General features: G+C 38.6%; 1 protein-coding gene across 1 annotated transcript in view; it reads left to right on the top strand.

Annotated features, from left to right (window-relative positions):
• SPAG6 (sperm associated antigen 6) overlaps positions 1–1,023 on the top strand; it is a gene marked incomplete at both ends in the record, with an annotated part of 74,478 nt that extends 73,455 nt beyond the window's left edge. The window contains 1 exon segment of the mRNA XM_080654707.1: positions 968–1,023. Within this exon segment, the coding sequence (XP_080510833.1) occupies positions 968–1,023 (56 nt within the window).
• Between the last annotated feature and the right edge of the window lie 15,969 nt (positions 1,024–16,992).

Below are 16,992 nucleotides of genomic sequence, written 5' to 3'. Positions count from 1 at the left end.
AATAGGATTTTGAAGTTAGAATTGGATGCAGGCAACTTTAGTCCATCTTACATTAAAAATTCAGTCCAGTCCTGGCCGATGTGGCTCAATGGTTTAGTGGCAACCTATGAACCAGGAGGTCAAGGTTTGATTCCCAGTCAGGGCACATGCCCAGTTGTGGGCTGGATGCCCAGTAGAGGGCGTGTTTCTCTCTCTCTCCCTTTCTCTCTAAAATCAATAAAAATATATTTTAAAAAATATTTTAAAAAATTTTAGTCCAGAAGAATTTAAGGTGCTTTCCAATGTGTAATATAACTGGGCAGGGGGTGCTCTTGAAGTCCTGATCCACTTCTCCTGGTTTATTTAATTATATGTCTTTAATTTGTTCTTTAAAAGAAAAATGTCCATAGTATTCACCAAATTAAACATTTTTAAATATGCATTTAAAAAAATCCAGCTTTCTGAAAAAATATTATTAGCTATTAAAATGATTCACAGAACATGAATATAAAGTAGGATGGGTTAATTATGGAATTTCAAAGAAAGAAAATGTTTCCCAGCACACTACCTTATTAGGGAAATATGTAACTTTTTGAAAACAGCTTTTAGAATTGACTTCGATCGCAGTACACAGAAATGACAATAATTCAAAATAAAATTAACAATAGTAAGTTAAATAATATTTAAATATAAATTAAATCAATAAATTAAGTAAGAAAACACGCTTGCTGAAACAACTTTAAATGATACAATGAGGCAGGCAGTTTATTAGAACTGTATAGTTCAGGGACTCTGACAGTTATATGTATAGTGAACCATTTATGTAATTATCAATTTATATATTTATAAATTTAAAATTTTATAATTTACACATTTTATAAAAGTGAATTTATGTATATTTGGTTATGTTTAGCTGTTATTTCTCTATAAATTCATTGAGTTAAGTTGATTTCTAAGATTAACGTGTGTTTTTTTCATTTTTTGTAAGACTTTCTGGATTTGGAGCTTCTCTTATATTTCTCTGATGTTGAGTGCATTCCCTGACAATGCTTGGTAGGAAGAGTAAGACTGACAATGTGCTAAGGCCTTTTCCAATTTAACAAATCCTGTGATTCTTTGACTTTTTGGTTGAGAAATCACAACTCCATTTTCAGTTTTGAGTTGTTCAGGACAGCTTATTTACATATATGTATTTTTAACCTACATACGTATTTCTCTTTTGGCCTCGAATTTCTTTAAATCACTATCATTACTGTTTTTCCTTTCTCCCGCTTCCCTTCCCATTCCCCAAATTCCTCTTCTTTCCTCTTCCCTCTTCCTCACTTAACACCCTCTGGCCCCTTACCTCTGGTGGTCCAATGATATGGCCTCCTCTGCAGGGTCTCTATAAGCATAACCTGTGCTGCCCAGGCTATAATAGTAGTTATATTAAACTTCTAGATTATCAACAGATCCATTATAACTATCCTAAAAAAGTCTCTATCACTTTCACATTCCTGAACTTAGCAACATTTATTTTCCTGTAAGTTTTGGAAATAAAGGGATATGTGAAGTAGAGCATGAATAATTAATAGTAGAATCAATAGTAATTATAGCTGAGAAACCCTTGTCAATAGTCTCTTAGGTAGCACTATACAGGGGTGGACAAAAGTAGGTTTACAGTTGTAATACAAATAAATAATACAATAATTAACAAAGAATAATACAAGAATAAACTCTGTTTCTCATACCCACTATTGAAACCTACTTTTGCCCACCTCGTATACTTCTTTTTTTTTCCTGTATTAAGGTATTACATATGTGTCCTTATCCCCCATTGTATACTTCTTATGTACTGCAAGTTTATATAACTTGGTTTTTAATGAATTATTATGGTATTATGATGTATAAATATCACTGGAGTAAAAGTAAGATGACTTTATTGTGTGTGTGTTTTTTTTAACAAAGGTGGTTTTAGTAAAACATTTAGGTTAACTAATAGAAATTAAGGTTTCTTCTGTCTACATTTGATACCATAATTACTTTAAGGAAATACACTGGGTGTTAAATTAAATTATATTAATCATTGTCCTATTAACAATCTTCTAAGGCTTTAAATCCATTCAAATATTTTTTTTTAAAAATATATTTTATTGATTTTTTACAGAGAGGAAGGAAGAGGGACAGAGAGCTAGAAACATCGATGAGAGAGACACATCGATCAGCTGCCTCCTGCACACCTCCCACTGGGGATGTGCCCGCAACCAAGTCACGTGCCCTTGACCGGAATCGAACCTGGGACCCCCCAGTCCGCAGGCCGACGCTCTATCCACTGAGCCAAACCGGTTTTGGCACAAATATTTTCTTAATGTAGGGACTTAATCATCCTTTTATTTTCTTCCTCAAGGTCGCTTAGATTCTATCAGTTGTTGGATGAGAGTCTAAGTTTGTTGATTTCACACTATCTCAGGAGGGGAAAATGCAACCAAGAGCTTCAGGAACTGTCTAATAGTATTTCTCATTTACTCTGTGGCAGCTTTCAAATTATAAGACCATGTTGAAGTTTATTTTGTGCCAAAGGCATGTCAACTTCTTAAGCACTCTCTAATTGGTTCTGATCTAAGAGAACCAATGAATAGCCCTTTGAAATTTCTTGTATATTTTTACATAACATTACCATCTGCCTGTGACTATATTATATCAAATACCTGATTAAAAATTGAAAAAATACATCTTTTATTTAATAAGATTTCCTATATATTTTTAAAAAATATTCAGGCAATTCCATTTTCATTTGTTTTGATTTAGAAGCATCCTATTAAAATGTTCCATGTTAATTTTGACATTTGAATAAGTTCATTCTATCACCTTAGTTATAAAACTATTTCTAAGATAATTATTTGCTTTACTGTGTTCTTATCATGATGGTTGGCCCTTTAATTTTTTAGCAGTTTGATTGAAATATATATATAATATAATTTAGTCATTTAAAGTGTACAATTCATTGGCTTTTAGTATATTCAGAATTGTGCAACCATACCGCAGTCTAATTTTAGAACATTTTTATCACCCCCCATCACTCTGTATCTTCCCTATCTAGCCTGAGGCAACTATTAATTTACTTTCTGTCTTTCTGTATTTGTCTCTTCCAGACGTTTAATTTAAATAGAATCATACAATACATGTGGCATATTGTACCTGGCTTCTTTTACTTAGCATAAGTTTCAAGGCTCATTCTTGTATAGCACATATTGATATTTTGTTCCTTTTTATTGAAAAATAATATTTTATCATATTGATATACATTTTGTTTAGCCATTTACCAATTGATGAACATTTGGATTATTTGTACTTTAACTATTATGAATAATGCAGCTATGAACATTATTGTCCAAGTTTTTATGTGGACCATTTTTATTTCTCTTGGGTAGATACTTAGTAGTGCAATTGCTAGCTCGTATGATAACTGGTTAACATTTTGAGGAACTGCCAAATTGTTTTCCAATGTGGGCAGCATTTTGTATTCCCATCAGCAATGTGTGTGGATTCCAATTTTTCACATCCTTGCCAACCGTTATCATCTTTGTGTTTTTATTTATAGCATTTCTAGTGGGTCTGAATTGGTATCTCATTTTGTTTTTGATTTGTATTTACCTGATGGTTAAAGATGTTGAAAATATTATTATTTGCTAATTGGCCATTCATAAATCTTCTTTGGAGAAAGGTCTAATTAGACCATGTGCCCATTTAAAAATTTGGCTATTCTTGAGTTATAAGGATTCTTTATACATTATGGATACAAGTACTTATAAGATTTATGGTTTACAAGTATTTTTTCTCAATCTGTGGATTGTGTTATTATGTTCTTGATGGTATTGTTTGCAGCAAAAACGCTTTAAAATTTTATCTTTATTGTTGAAAGTAATATAGATGTCCCCTTTTCCCTCCCATAGTCCTCCTCCTCCCAGCACCTGCCCCCTCCCCAGGCCTTCACCACACTATTTTTTTTTACTAATAAATCTTTATTGTTCAGATTATTATAGTTGTTCCTCTTCCCCCCCATAACTCCCCTCCACCTGGTTCCCACCCCACCCTTTGCCCTTATCCGTGCCCGCCACACTGCCACTGTCCTCATCCATAGGTGTACGATTTTTGTCCAGTCTCTTCCCGCACCCCCAACACCCCTTTCCCACTGAGAACTGTCAGTCCACTCACTTTCTATGCCCCTGACCCTATTATATTCACCAGTTTATTCTGTTCATCAGACTTTTTATTCACTTGATTTTTAGATTCACTTGTTGATAGATATGTATTTGTTGTCATTTTGTTGTTCATAATTTTTATCTTTACCTTTTTCTTCTTCTTCCTCTTCTTAAAGAATACCCTTCAGCATTTCATGTAATCCTGGTTTGGTGGTGATGAACTCCTTTAGCTTTTTGTTGTCTGTGAAGCTCTTTATCTGACCTTCAACTCTGAATGATAGCTTTTCTGGGTAGAGTAATCTTGGTTGTAGGTTCTTGCTCTTCATCACCTTGAATATTTCTTGCCACTCCCTTCTGGCCTGCATAGTTTCTGCCAAGAAATCAGCTGACAGTCGTATGGGTGCTCCCTTGTAGGTAACTAACCGTTTTTCTCTTGCTGCTTTCAAGATTCTCTCTTTGTCTTTTGCCCTTGGCATTTTAATTATGATGTGTCTTGGTGTGGTCCTCTTTGGATTCCTCTTGTTTGGGGTTCTGTGCGCTTCCTGGACTTGTAAGTCTATTTCTTTCACCAGGTAGGGAAAGTTTTCTGTCATTATTTCTTCTAATAGGTTTTCAATATTTTGCTCTCTCTCTTCTTCTGGCACCCCAATAATTCGGATGTTGGTATGCTTGAAGTTGTCCCAGAGGCTCCTTACACTATCTTCATATTTTTGGATTCTTTTTTCTTTTTGCTTTTCCGGTTGGGTGTTTTTTGCTTCTTCATATTCCAAATCTTTGACTTGATTCTTGGGAACCTCTAGTCTGCTGTTGGATCTCTTGTATATTATTCTTTATTTCAGTCAATGTATGCTTAATTTCTAGTTGGTCCTTTTTCACATCCTCGAGGGTCTCTCTAAATTTATCGGCGGTTTCTAGAAGATTCTTGAGTAACCTAATAACCATGGTTTTGAACTCTATATGCAGTAGTTTGCTTTCCTCCATTTCTTTCATTTGTGACCTGTTTCTTTGTCTCTGCATTTTGGCTGCTTCCCTGAGTTGATAGCGTGGCTTTGTGTGCTCAGTGTCCTATAGAGCCCAATGGCTCAGCCTCCCTAATTACCTGAGGTGGACACTCTTGGTGCACCCCTTTGTGGGCTGTGTGCACAGTCTTGTTGTAGTTAAGCCTTGATTGTTGTTGGTATCACTGGGAGGAATTGACCTCCAGGCCAATTGGCTGTGAGGATCAGTTGTGTCTATGATGGGAGAACTTCTGTGCTGGAGACACCCTTATGGGGTAAGACTTGCTTCAGTGGGGCTTTGGTGCTCACTGAGTCTGCCCCCTGAGTGTGTTTCTTATGGATCTGAGGAGTTGTAGTCTGGGTGGTCTCTCTCTGACCACTGGGTACATTGGCTCTTGGATCTCCAAGGAGAGAGGCCACCCAGCAGGAGCTACAGAGAGATCTCAGATTCCTTCTCTTTGTTTGGGGTTTGGAGGTGCCCAGATGAGGCCCAGCTGTGAAGCAGTGCAAGCTGCTGTTGAGCCTTGGGTCTTCTTTTGGAGGCTCTGGGGATCTTTGACCCAGCTGCAGTATGTTAGGTTTCAGATTGCAAAGGGCAGGCCATTCATATGCAAAAGCCTCTGCACACAAATTGGGTGGGGCAGGGTCTCAGGGAATCACCAGGGTGGAGCAAACAGCAATGGCTGACCATCAGCCCTGCCTGGAAGAGGTCATGTGTTTCTGTGTCCCATTGCACCGTGCAGGAACAATGATCGCTGCAAGCACCTCTGAGAGAAAGCTGCCCTTGAGTTCTGCCCAATGCCAGACAGTCCAGTTTCTCCCTGTATGAATCTGGGTCCCCAGAGTTCCGCCCAGAACTGGAGTTCAGAGCAGTCGGGAGCTTGTGTCTCCCTCCCGATTGAAAAAGACAACAGTGTACTCAGTTGCCAGCTCTTTCCACGCGCACGCTCCTCTTTACCTCTGCACTTTACTTCTGCACTTCTGCTCCTCCTCCGAGTCTCAGTGTGCTTTTCTCTTTCCTTCTAGTTGTAGAATTTCCACTCAGCCAGCCTTCCCGTGGTTCTGAATGATACCCATTTTGTCTTTTAGTTGTAGTTTTGAAATGGTTGTGCGAGGCAGCAAGTTCAGGTGTTTACCTATGCCGCCATCTTGGTTTCAACTCTCCTTCACCACAATATTGTCTGTGTCCATGGGTTATGCATATATGCATATAAGTTCTTTGGTTAATCTCTCCCATCCACCTCCCAAATCCTGACTTCCCTATGAGATTCCTCAGTCTGTTCCATGTTTCTATGTCTCTGGATCTATTTTATCATTAGTTTATTTTGCATTCCACGTATGAGATCATGCGATAGTTGTCTTTCTCTGACTGGCTTATTTCATTTAGCATAATCATCTCCAGGTCCCTCCATGTGTCTCAAAGGGTAAGAAATTCTTCTTTTTACAGCTGCAGGGTATTCCATGGTGTAAATGTACCACAACTCTTTTTATCCATTCATTTACTGATGGGCACTTGAGCTTTTTCCAAATCTTAGCGATTATAAATTGCACTGCTATGAACATAGGGGTGCATTTATTCTTTCTGATTGGTGTTTGGGTTTCTTAGGACATATTCCTAGAAGTGGAATCACTGGGTCAAATAGAAGTTCCATTTTTAATTTTTTGAGGAAACTCCATTCTGTTTTCCATAGTGATTGTACCAGTCTGCATTCCCACCAGCAGTGTACTAGGGTTCCATTTTCTCCACATCCTCTCCAGCACTTGTCATCTGTTGATTTGTTGATCATAGCCATTCTGACAGTTGTGAAGTGATACCTCATTCTCGTTTCAACTGCATCTCTCTGATGGTTAGTAACTGAGCATTTTTAAATATGTATGTCTACTTTTCAGAGATATCTAGTTAGGTCCTCTGCCCATTTTTAAAATTGGATTGTTTGTCTTCTTTTGTTAAGTTGTATGAGTTCCTTACATATGTTGGAAAGTAACCGCTTATCAGATGTATCATTGGCAAATATTTTCTCCTATACAGTGGGCTCCCTTTTTATTTTTTGATGGTTACTTTTGCTGTGTAGAAGCTTTTTTTTTTATGTACTGGTAGTCCCATTTGTTTGTTTTCTCTTTTGTTTCCCTTTATATACCAATAATGAACTCTCAGACAGAGAAACTAAACAAACAATCCCATTTACCATTGCAACAAAAATTAAGGTACATAGGAATAAACTTAACCAAGGAGGTAAAAGACCTATACTCAGAAAACCTCAAAATGTTGTAAAAAGAGATAGGAGATATAAACAAGTGGAAGAATATATTGTGTTAATGGATTGGTACAATTAACATCATTAAAATGTTCATACTACCCAAAGCAATCTATAGATTCAATGCAATCCCTATTAAAATACCAATGGCATATCACAGATCTAGAACAAATACTTCAAAAATTTATATGGAACCAAAAAGACCCTGAATAGCAGCAGCAATCTTGAGAAAGAAGAACAAAGTAAGAGGAATCACAATACCAGATATCAAATTATACTACAAAGCCACTATAATCAAACAGCCTGGTACTGACCCAAAAACAGGCATATAGATCAATGGAACAGAACAGAAACCCCAAAAATTGACCCAAGCCATTATGCTCAATTAGTATTTGACAAAGGAGGCAAGAGCATACAATGGAGTAAAAATAGTCTCTCAATAAATGGTGTTGGGAAAATTGGACAGGTACATGCCAAAAAAAAAATGACACTAGATCATCAACTTACACCATACACAAGAATAAACTCAAAATGGATAAAAGACTTAAATGTAAGTTGTGAAACCATAAAAATCCTAGGCAGCAAAAGAAACCATAGGCAGCAAAATCTCAGACATCTCACATAGCAGTATGTTTGCTGATACATCTCTTAGGGCAAGGAAAGCAAAAACACTTTTAAATTTTAACAAAATTTAATTTATATATTTTTTCTTTTGTTGCTTTTGCAGTTGGAGCCATACCTAAGAAGACTTTGCCTAACCCAAGGTCACAAAATTTATTCCTATGTTCCCCTTTCATTATAACTTTTTGGTCCGGAATGCTTTCAAAATTAACTTTTGAATAAGAAACTTTTTTAATATTATTTTAAACAGTTTTTATTAAAAATAATCCATTAAGCAAAGCAATAATGAATAATTTTTATTATTCTTCTCATTTTTTTTGGAAATCATTTGAAATTGTATCAAGGGTTTTTATTGACAATTTTATTTTGTTAATTACTTTTTTTTTTTTTTTTTTGAGAAAGAGGAAGGGAGAGGGATAGATGGAGAGAAAGAAAGAGAGAGAGAAACATCGATGGCTTTCTCTTGCATGCCTCCTACCGGGCATCTAGCCTGCCCTGACCAGGTATGCAAACAGCAACCTCTTGGTGCATGGAGGATGCCCAACTAACTGAACCACACCTGCCAGGTCTGATTATTATTCTTATGTGTATTGTTAGGAGGCAAAATATAGTGTTGCTAGTCAGTTACTGTGGTTTTTACAACAACTTTATTTTGTTGTTGTTGTTAATCCTCACCCAAAGATGTTGTTTTATTTTTATTGATTAAGGTATTACATATGTGTCCTTATCCTCCCATTGCCCCTCCACTCCCCGCCCCACTCATGCCCTCACGCCCCTGGTGTCTGTGTCCATTGGTTAGGCTTATATGCATACATAAAAGTCCTTTGGTTGATCTCTTCCCCTTACCCTCACCCTCCCCTACCTTCCCTCTGAGGTTTGATGGTCTGATAGATGCTTCTCTGTCTTTGGATCTGTTTTTGTTAATCAGTTTATGTTATTCATTATAATCCACAAATGAGTGAGATCATGTGATATTTATCTTTCTCTGACTGGCTTATTTTGCTTAGCATAATGCTTTCCAGTTCCACTGATGCTGTTGCAAATGGTAAGAATTCTTTCTTTTTTACCGCAGCAGAGTATTCCATTGTGTAGATGTACCACAGTTTTCTAATCCACTCATCTGCTGATGGGCACTTAGGCTGTTTCCAAATCTTAGCTATGGTAAATTGTGCTGCAATGAACATAGGGGTGCATTGTAGACAGCGCCTGGGAAGGCACATGGGCATTATTTAATTATTGTCAGCTGAACCCAGGGCGACAGGCAAAGCCACCACCCTGGGAACACGCCTTGCCAAAAGGGCAAGGGTGTTGAGAGCTTGACCTTCATTTCAGCCCTTGGTGTGGGGAAGTGTTTTGATATCTAAATTCAGCCTAGCACCAGGAATGCTCAGGGCCTACTCAAGAATGCAAATAATCTCCTTTTGTCTTGACCTTTGGTGAAACTTCCTGGTATTTGGGATATAAAATAAACTCCACTGGATTGGCTCTGGGTCCCTGTCTCTCCATCAGAAGAGGACAGTGGTCCCACCTGGTCCCAGCTTTTTCCTTCTATCTCTGTGTCTTGTCTCTTTCTTTTATTTCACAATCCTCAGCCACCACTACTCAGGAACTGGACCCGCTCTCCAGCCGCGCTGTACACTGAAAGAGAGAAATACCTACAGTGTATATATCCTTTCTGATTGGTGTTTCTAATTTTTTGGGATATATTCCTAGAAGTGGGATCACTGGGTCAAATGGAAGTTCCATTTTTAGTTTTTTGAGGAAACTCCATATTGTTCTCCACAGTGGCTGCACCAGTCTGCATTCCCACCAGCAGTGCACGAGGGTTCCTTTTTCTCCCGTATCCTCCCCAGCACTTGTCATTTGTTGATGATAGCAATTCTGACAGGTGTGAGAGGGTACCTCATTGTCATTTTGATTTGCATCTCTCAGATGATTAGTGACATTGAGCATGTTTTCATATGTCTCTTGGCCTTCCTTATGTCCTCTTTCAAAAAGTATCTATTTAGGTCCATTGCCCATTTTTTTTTTTTTTGATTGTGTTGTTTATCTTTCTTTTGTTAAGTTGTATGAGTTCCCTGTAAATGTTGGAGATTAAACCCTTATCAGTGATAACATTGTCAAACATGTTCTCCCTTGCTGTGGGCTTTCTTGTTTTGTTGATGGTTTCTTTTGCTGTACAGAAGATTTTTATTTTGATGTAGTCCCATTTGTTTATTTTCTCTTTAGTTTCCATTGCCCTAGGAGAGGTATCGGTGAAGAAATTGCTTCGGCATATGTCTGAGATTTTGCTACCTGTGGATTCCTCTAATATGTTTATGGTTTCCCTTGTTATGTTTAAGTCCTTTATCCATTTTGAGTTTATTTTTGTGTATGGTGAAAGTTGGTGGTCTAGTTTCATTTTTTTGCATGTATCTGTCCAATTTTCCCAACACCATTTATTGAAGAGATTGTCTTGACTCCATTGTATGTTCATGTCTCCTTTGTCAAATATTAATTGAGCATAGTTGTTTGGGTTGATTTCTGGGTTCTTTATTCTATTCCATTGGTCTATATGTCTGTTCTTGTGCCAGTACCAGGCAGTTTTGAGAACAATGGCTTTGTAATACAGCTTGATATCTAGTATGGAGATCCCTTCTACTTTGTTCTTTCTCAGGATTGCTGCAGCTATTTGGGGTCATTTTTATTTCAGATGAATTGTTGGAGAGTTTGTTCTAGGTCTGTGAAATATGCCGTTGGTATTTTAATGGGGAGTGCATTGAATCTATAGATTGCTTTGGGTAGTATGGACATTTTAATGATGTTGATTCTACCAATCCATGAACACGGTATGTTCTTCCATCTGTTTATATCTTCCTCTGTCTCTTTTTTCAGTGTCCTATAGTTTTCCTCATACAGGTTTTTTCCTCCTTAGTTAAGTTTATTCCTAGGTATCTTAATTTTTTGGTGTGATGGTAAATGGGATTGTTTTTTTAATCTCTCTTTCTGTAAGTTCACTATTGGTGTATAAAAATGCCATACATTTCTTGGCGTTAATTTTGTATCCTGCTACATTGCGGAATTTATTTAAGTTTAATAATTTTTTGATGGAGTCTTTAGGGTTTTCTATGTCCAGTATCATGTCATCTGCGAATAATGACAGTTTTACATCTTCTTTTCCAATTTGGATACCTTTTATTTCTTCTTCTTGTCTAATTGATATGGCTAGCATTTCCAGGACTATGTCTAACAGGAGTGGTGAAAGTGGGCATCCCCATTTCATCCCTGTCCTTAGGTGAAATGGATTTAGTTTTTACCCAGTGAGTATGATGTTGGCTGTAGGTTTGTCATATAAGGCTTTTATTATGTTGAGGTATGATCCTTCTATTCCCACTTTTCTGAGCATTTTTATCAGAAAAGCGTATTGGACTTTGTCAAATGCTTTTTCTGCATCAATTGATATGACTATGTGATTTTTATCTCTCAATTTAAGTGATGTATCACATTTATTGATTTGCGGATATTGTACCATCCTTGCACCCCCAGGATAAATACTACTTGGTCATGGTGTATGATCTTTCTAATGTAATGCTGGATCCAGTTTGCTAGAATTTTGTTGAGGATTTTGGCATCTACGTTCATGAGGGATATTGGCATGTAATTCTCTCATTGTGTTGTCTTTATCTGGTTTTGGTATTAGGGTAATGCTGGCTTCATAGAATGAGCTGGGAAGTCTTTCCTTTTGAATTTTTTGGAATAGTCTGAGGAGGATAGGTTTTAGTTCTTCCTTGAATGTTTGGTACAACTCCCCAGTGAAGCAATCTGGCCCCGGGCTTTTGTTTGCTGGAAGCTTTTTAATGACTGCTTCAATTTCTTCCATAGTTATTGGCCTATTGAGATTTTTAGATTCTTCCTGATTAAGTTTTGTATGGTTGTATTTTTCTAGGAATATGTCCATTTCCTCTAGGTTGTCTAGTTTGTTGGAATAGAGTCATTCATAGTGTTTTTAAATAATCTTTTGTATTTCTGTGGGGTCTGTTATTTCACCTCTTTCATTTCTGATTTTGTTTATTTGGGTCCTCTCTCTTTGCTTCTTGGTGAGCCTGGCTAGAGGTTCATCAATTTTGTTTATCCTTTCAACGAACCAGCTCTTGGTTTTGTTGATCTTATGTATTATTTTTTTTTGTCTCTATGTTGTTTATTTCTGCTCTGATCTTTATTATTTCCTTTCTTCTGCTTACACTGGGCTTTCTTGTTGCTCTCTCTTCGAGTTGTAGAGTTAGATAATTTATTACAATTTTTTCTTGTTTTTTGAGGTAGGCCTGTAGAGCTATGAACTTCCCCCTCAAGACTGCTTTCACTGTGTCCCATAGAATTTGGATTGTTGTCTTTTCATTGTGGTTTGTTGCCATGATGCTTTTCATTTCTTTTTTGATCTCTTTGGTAACCCAATCATTGTTTAATAGAATGCTATTTAGCCTCCAGGTGTTTGATTTTTTTCATTGTTTTTATTGTAGTTGATTTCCAGTTTTATGCCATTGTGATCTGAGAATATGCTTGATATGTTTTCAATCTTCTTGAATTTGGAGAGACTTTGCCTGTGACCCAATATTTGATCTATCTTTGAAAATGTCTCATGTGCACTTGAGAAGAACATATATTCCGTCATTTTGGGGTAAAATGTTCTCAAGATGTTAATTAAGTCCATCTGATCTAGTGAGTCATTTAGGATTGCTGTTTCTTTGCTGATTTTTTGTTTAAAAGATTTATCCAGTGATGTCATTGGGGTATTAAAGTCCCCTATAATGATTGTATTGTTGTTGATCTCTCCCTTAATATCTTTCAGGAGTTGTTTTTTTTAAATGTATTTGGATGCTCCTGCATACATGTTTAACAGGGTTATATCCTCTTGTTGTCTCTATCCCTTTTGTATTATGAAGTGGCCTTCCTTATCTCTTGTTATGGCCTTCACTTTAAGGTCTATATTGTCAGATATAAGTATTGCTACCCCAGATTTTTTTTTTTCATTTCCATTTGCCTGAAAGATATTTTTCCATCCCTTCACTTTCAGTCTATGTGAGTCCCTTGTTCTGAGGTGGGTCTCTTGTAGACATATATATGGGTTGTGGTGTTTTGTTTTGTTTTAATCCATTCAGTCACTCAATGTCTTTTGATTGGAACATTTATTCTGTTTATGTTTAAAGTTATTATTGATATGTACTTGTTTGTAGCCATTTTTATTTTTTATGCCTGTGTTTATTCTTCCCTTTTTCTTTTTTGTTTTCACACCAGTCCCTTTAGCATTTCTTGCATTGCTGGATTGGTAGTGATAAACTCCCTTAGCCTTTTTTTGTCTGTGAAGCTCCTGATTTCTCCTTTAATTTTGAATGTTAGCCTTGCTGGATAGAGTATTCTTGGATTCAGTCCCTTGCTTTGCATCACTTTGTAAATTTCCTTCCATTCCTTTTTGGCCTGATGTGTTTCTGTTGAGAATTCATTTGATAATCTAATGGGAGATCCCTTGTGCATAACTTTCTCTCTCTCTCTCGGAGCCTTTAAGATTCTCTCTTTGTCCTGAACATTTGTCAGTGTAATTACGACGTGTCTTGGTGTGGGTCTTTTTGGGTTCATCTTGTTTGGGACTCTATGTGTTTATGTGATTTTTTTCTTCCCCACATCAGAGAAGTTTTCTGACATTATCTCTTCAAATACGTTTTCTAACACTTGTTCCTCTTCCTGTTGCTCTGGCACCCCTATTATTTGTATGTTGCTTCATTTAATGTTGTCCCAAAGCTCCCTTAGGCTCTCCTCCTGTCTTTTAATTTTTTTCTCCAGTTGCAGTTCAGTTTGGCTGTGTTTTGCTTCCCTGTCTTCTAATTCACTAATTCGGTCCTCCGCTTCTCCTAGTCTACTGTTGAAACTTTCCATGGTGTTTTTTATTGCAGCTATATCACTTTTTATTTCCTCTTGATTCTTACATAAGTTGTTGATTTTTTTCATCCATCCAGTTTATGAATTGTTAAGACCCTTATTGTGAATTCTTTTTCTGACATATTGCATGCCTCCGTTTCACTTAGCTGCTTCTTTGGTGATTCCTCCTTTTCTTTCCTTTGGGGGTTTCTTTGTCTCCCCATTTTTGCTCTCTCTGAAGGATCTAGGTGTTGAGTCATGCAGGGGCTGCTCCTTGGGCAGCAGTGGCTCCTCAGCCAGCAGCTGCTCCTCATTTGGCGGCGGCTCCTCTGATGGGCACTGCTCGCAGCAGTGGTGGCTCCTCTGGCTGGCAGGGGCAGGCTGCTCATGCAGTTGCTGCTCCTGGGGCAGGGGTGGGCTGCTCACGAGGCTACTGCTCCTCAGATGAGGGCGGGCTGTGCAAAGCTGCCACTCCTTGGAGGGGGGCAGGCTACTCAAGTGGTTGTGGTGCCCTGGGCTAAAGCATTGGGCCGGCCAGAGGGGAATGCATTTTGAAACTCACAGGATCCCACACCCAAGGTAGCTGGAGTCTTGGTGACCGTGGGACTGCAGCTGTGGCAGCAGGTGCGTGGCAGGGGTGGCTGTAGAGTCCCAGGTGTTATCTGAGGGCACCCTGGGTGGAGGTAAGGCTAGGCTCCCAGTCACTGCAAGTCTCCCCTTCAAAAAAGTGTGGCCTCTGCAGAAGAGCCGGCCACTCCGGGACTGTTTGCAATGGTAGCAGAGGCTGCCTGCTTAGGCGAGCCTGGTCAGCTGCCCCCGAAGGTACTGCGGTATCTAACTGTGCCTCGTACACACACACACACACACACACACACACACACACACACACCATGTCCACACACTCCTCTTTTGCTCCCTCCCTCACTCCCTCACACTCTCTCCCTCACTGCTGCCTTCTTCCTGCCTCTGTAGTTGGGTCTGGAGGGTTATTGACCCATTTGTGGATGGAGTTTCCTCTCTGGGTGTCTGGTTATGTGGCTCGCTCTCTACCACATTGGCCAAACAGGGTAAAATTCACCTTGACAAGACACTACACAAAGGGAAAAAAACACGTATGTACTCATGACACCGATCACCCCAATATAAGTGACCACCAGAGAAAAGAGAATTAGGGGAAAGAAAAGAGAGCACAATGATATTGAAGAGAGAGAAAATGGCATGAGAGAAAAGGAAAATAAGAAAAAGCAAGAAAAAGAATAAAATATATATTTGGGTAGAAAACACCAGAGAACAAACAGATAAACCAAAACATACAAACACCAACTACCCAGTAAAGAGGGTGGGGGCAGAATCTTATACAGTAGGTCCTCGAGTTATGTTGGACATCCGTTCCTACGGCACAATGTAATGCAATTTTCTCTGTAAGTCGGAACCCACCTACATAAGCACCTATGTCACTCAAATGGTGCAAATACATAGCAGTAATAAAGTGAAACAGTAAAAAAAAATTTAAAAGAAAGATAACAATTCCTGACCTTTACTTGTGGTAAATAAATATTAAAAAACATAAAGCACATATGTACATATGTTGAAATGATGGAACTTTTTTTTTTTAATAAATTAATGGGAGATGGCGATGTAAACACGAAATGACGTATGTCTAGTCCGATGTAACCCATGGACTGCCTGTATACAGAAAGTAAGGTTAAGTAATGGGATGAATATGGGGAGGACCTCAGTTCAGTATAGAGGAAGTTGAAAGAGGATGAGTGGATAAGAAAAAAGAGAAAGAGAAGAAAAAAATAATAATAAAGAATTAAAAAATAATTTTAAAAAGTAGGATAAAATTAAAAAATTAGAATGATGAAAAATAATGCGAAAAGAAATAGAAAATAAAAAAAATTAAAAAAAGGAAAAGAAAAAAAGATAACAAAATAATAATAATAAAAAAATAAAAATGAGGGCTGGTTTAAGATCCCACTCTTCTGTACTGTCTGCCACTTCTCAGTTTTTTGTTGCTGGGACTGAAGGCCTCTCTTTAGGCCAGTCCCAGTGGGCTCTCAGGGACTATTCAGATTTTTTTTTTTGTATCCTTTGTAACACTCGGGGTGTAGTCTGGGTGTGGCTGTATTGATTGCCTGGAGACTGCAGGGAGGGGCTATCTCTTCAGGAGAAAATGGCAGCCTGGTCTTGCACATCAAGTATGACTCAATGCCAGACTCGTGGCCACCTCTTCCCGACCCTCTCATCTCCCCAGCCTCTCCCCAGACTCCACAAGTTCACACCTCTACCTGCACCTCAGCCATGGGTGTCTGTATTTGAAAGGTCCTATGAACTGGGTTCAGTGAACAAAAGCAAAGACCAAAAAGAGGGGAAAGAGCTGTGCCACTGCAAACCCCTCTCCCCCTGGCATGGTGCGGCCTGGGCAGCTGTCCAGGCTGCCCCCTCTGGGCTCAGTCTCTCTTGGCTGTGACCCAGATCTAGAATCCCCTGCCACCAGCAGTCCTACAGACCTCCTTTCCACAGTCAGACACTACGCCTGTCCCAAGGGACGCGGCCTCGGTGCCAGGCAGTTTCCCTCTGACCCTCTGGGATCGGAGGTCTCGCAGTTCTCTCCAGCCCAGATCCCTGATTTTACCTTTCTCCAGGCATCCTCTGCCCTTCCCAGTTGTAAATTATCTCACCAGCTGTGTCTACTTTGACAATTCAGGGTGGATGTTATTCGATTTAGTTGCTCATTCTATCTGTTCTGGGACAAGGCTCGGGACACATCTGTCTATTCTGCTGCTATTTTGTCTCTCTACCAAAGATGTTTTCTCTATTGAATTTTTTTTTTAGGGAGAGTGTAAGGAAGGAATGGAAGGGGGAGAGAGAAACATCAGTGTGAGAGAGACACATCAATTGGTCACCTCCTGTACACACACACCAAATGGGGCCAGGTATTGAACCTGCAACCTAAGTACATGACCTTGACCAGGTATTTAACCCATGACCCTTCGGTGCCCAGGCCCAACACTCTAACCATTGAGAAACACTGGCCAGAGCTACAACAGTTTTGATCAGTGCAGA

The sequence above is a fragment of the Plecotus auritus genome (assembly GCF_963455305.1).
Source record: "Plecotus auritus genome assembly, chromosome: 1".
NCBI classification, from domain to species: domain Eukaryota; kingdom Metazoa; phylum Chordata; class Mammalia; order Chiroptera; family Vespertilionidae; genus Plecotus; species Plecotus auritus.
Note: the sequence above shows the minus strand (reverse complement) of the source record. Positions and strands in the feature narration are given on the sequence as shown.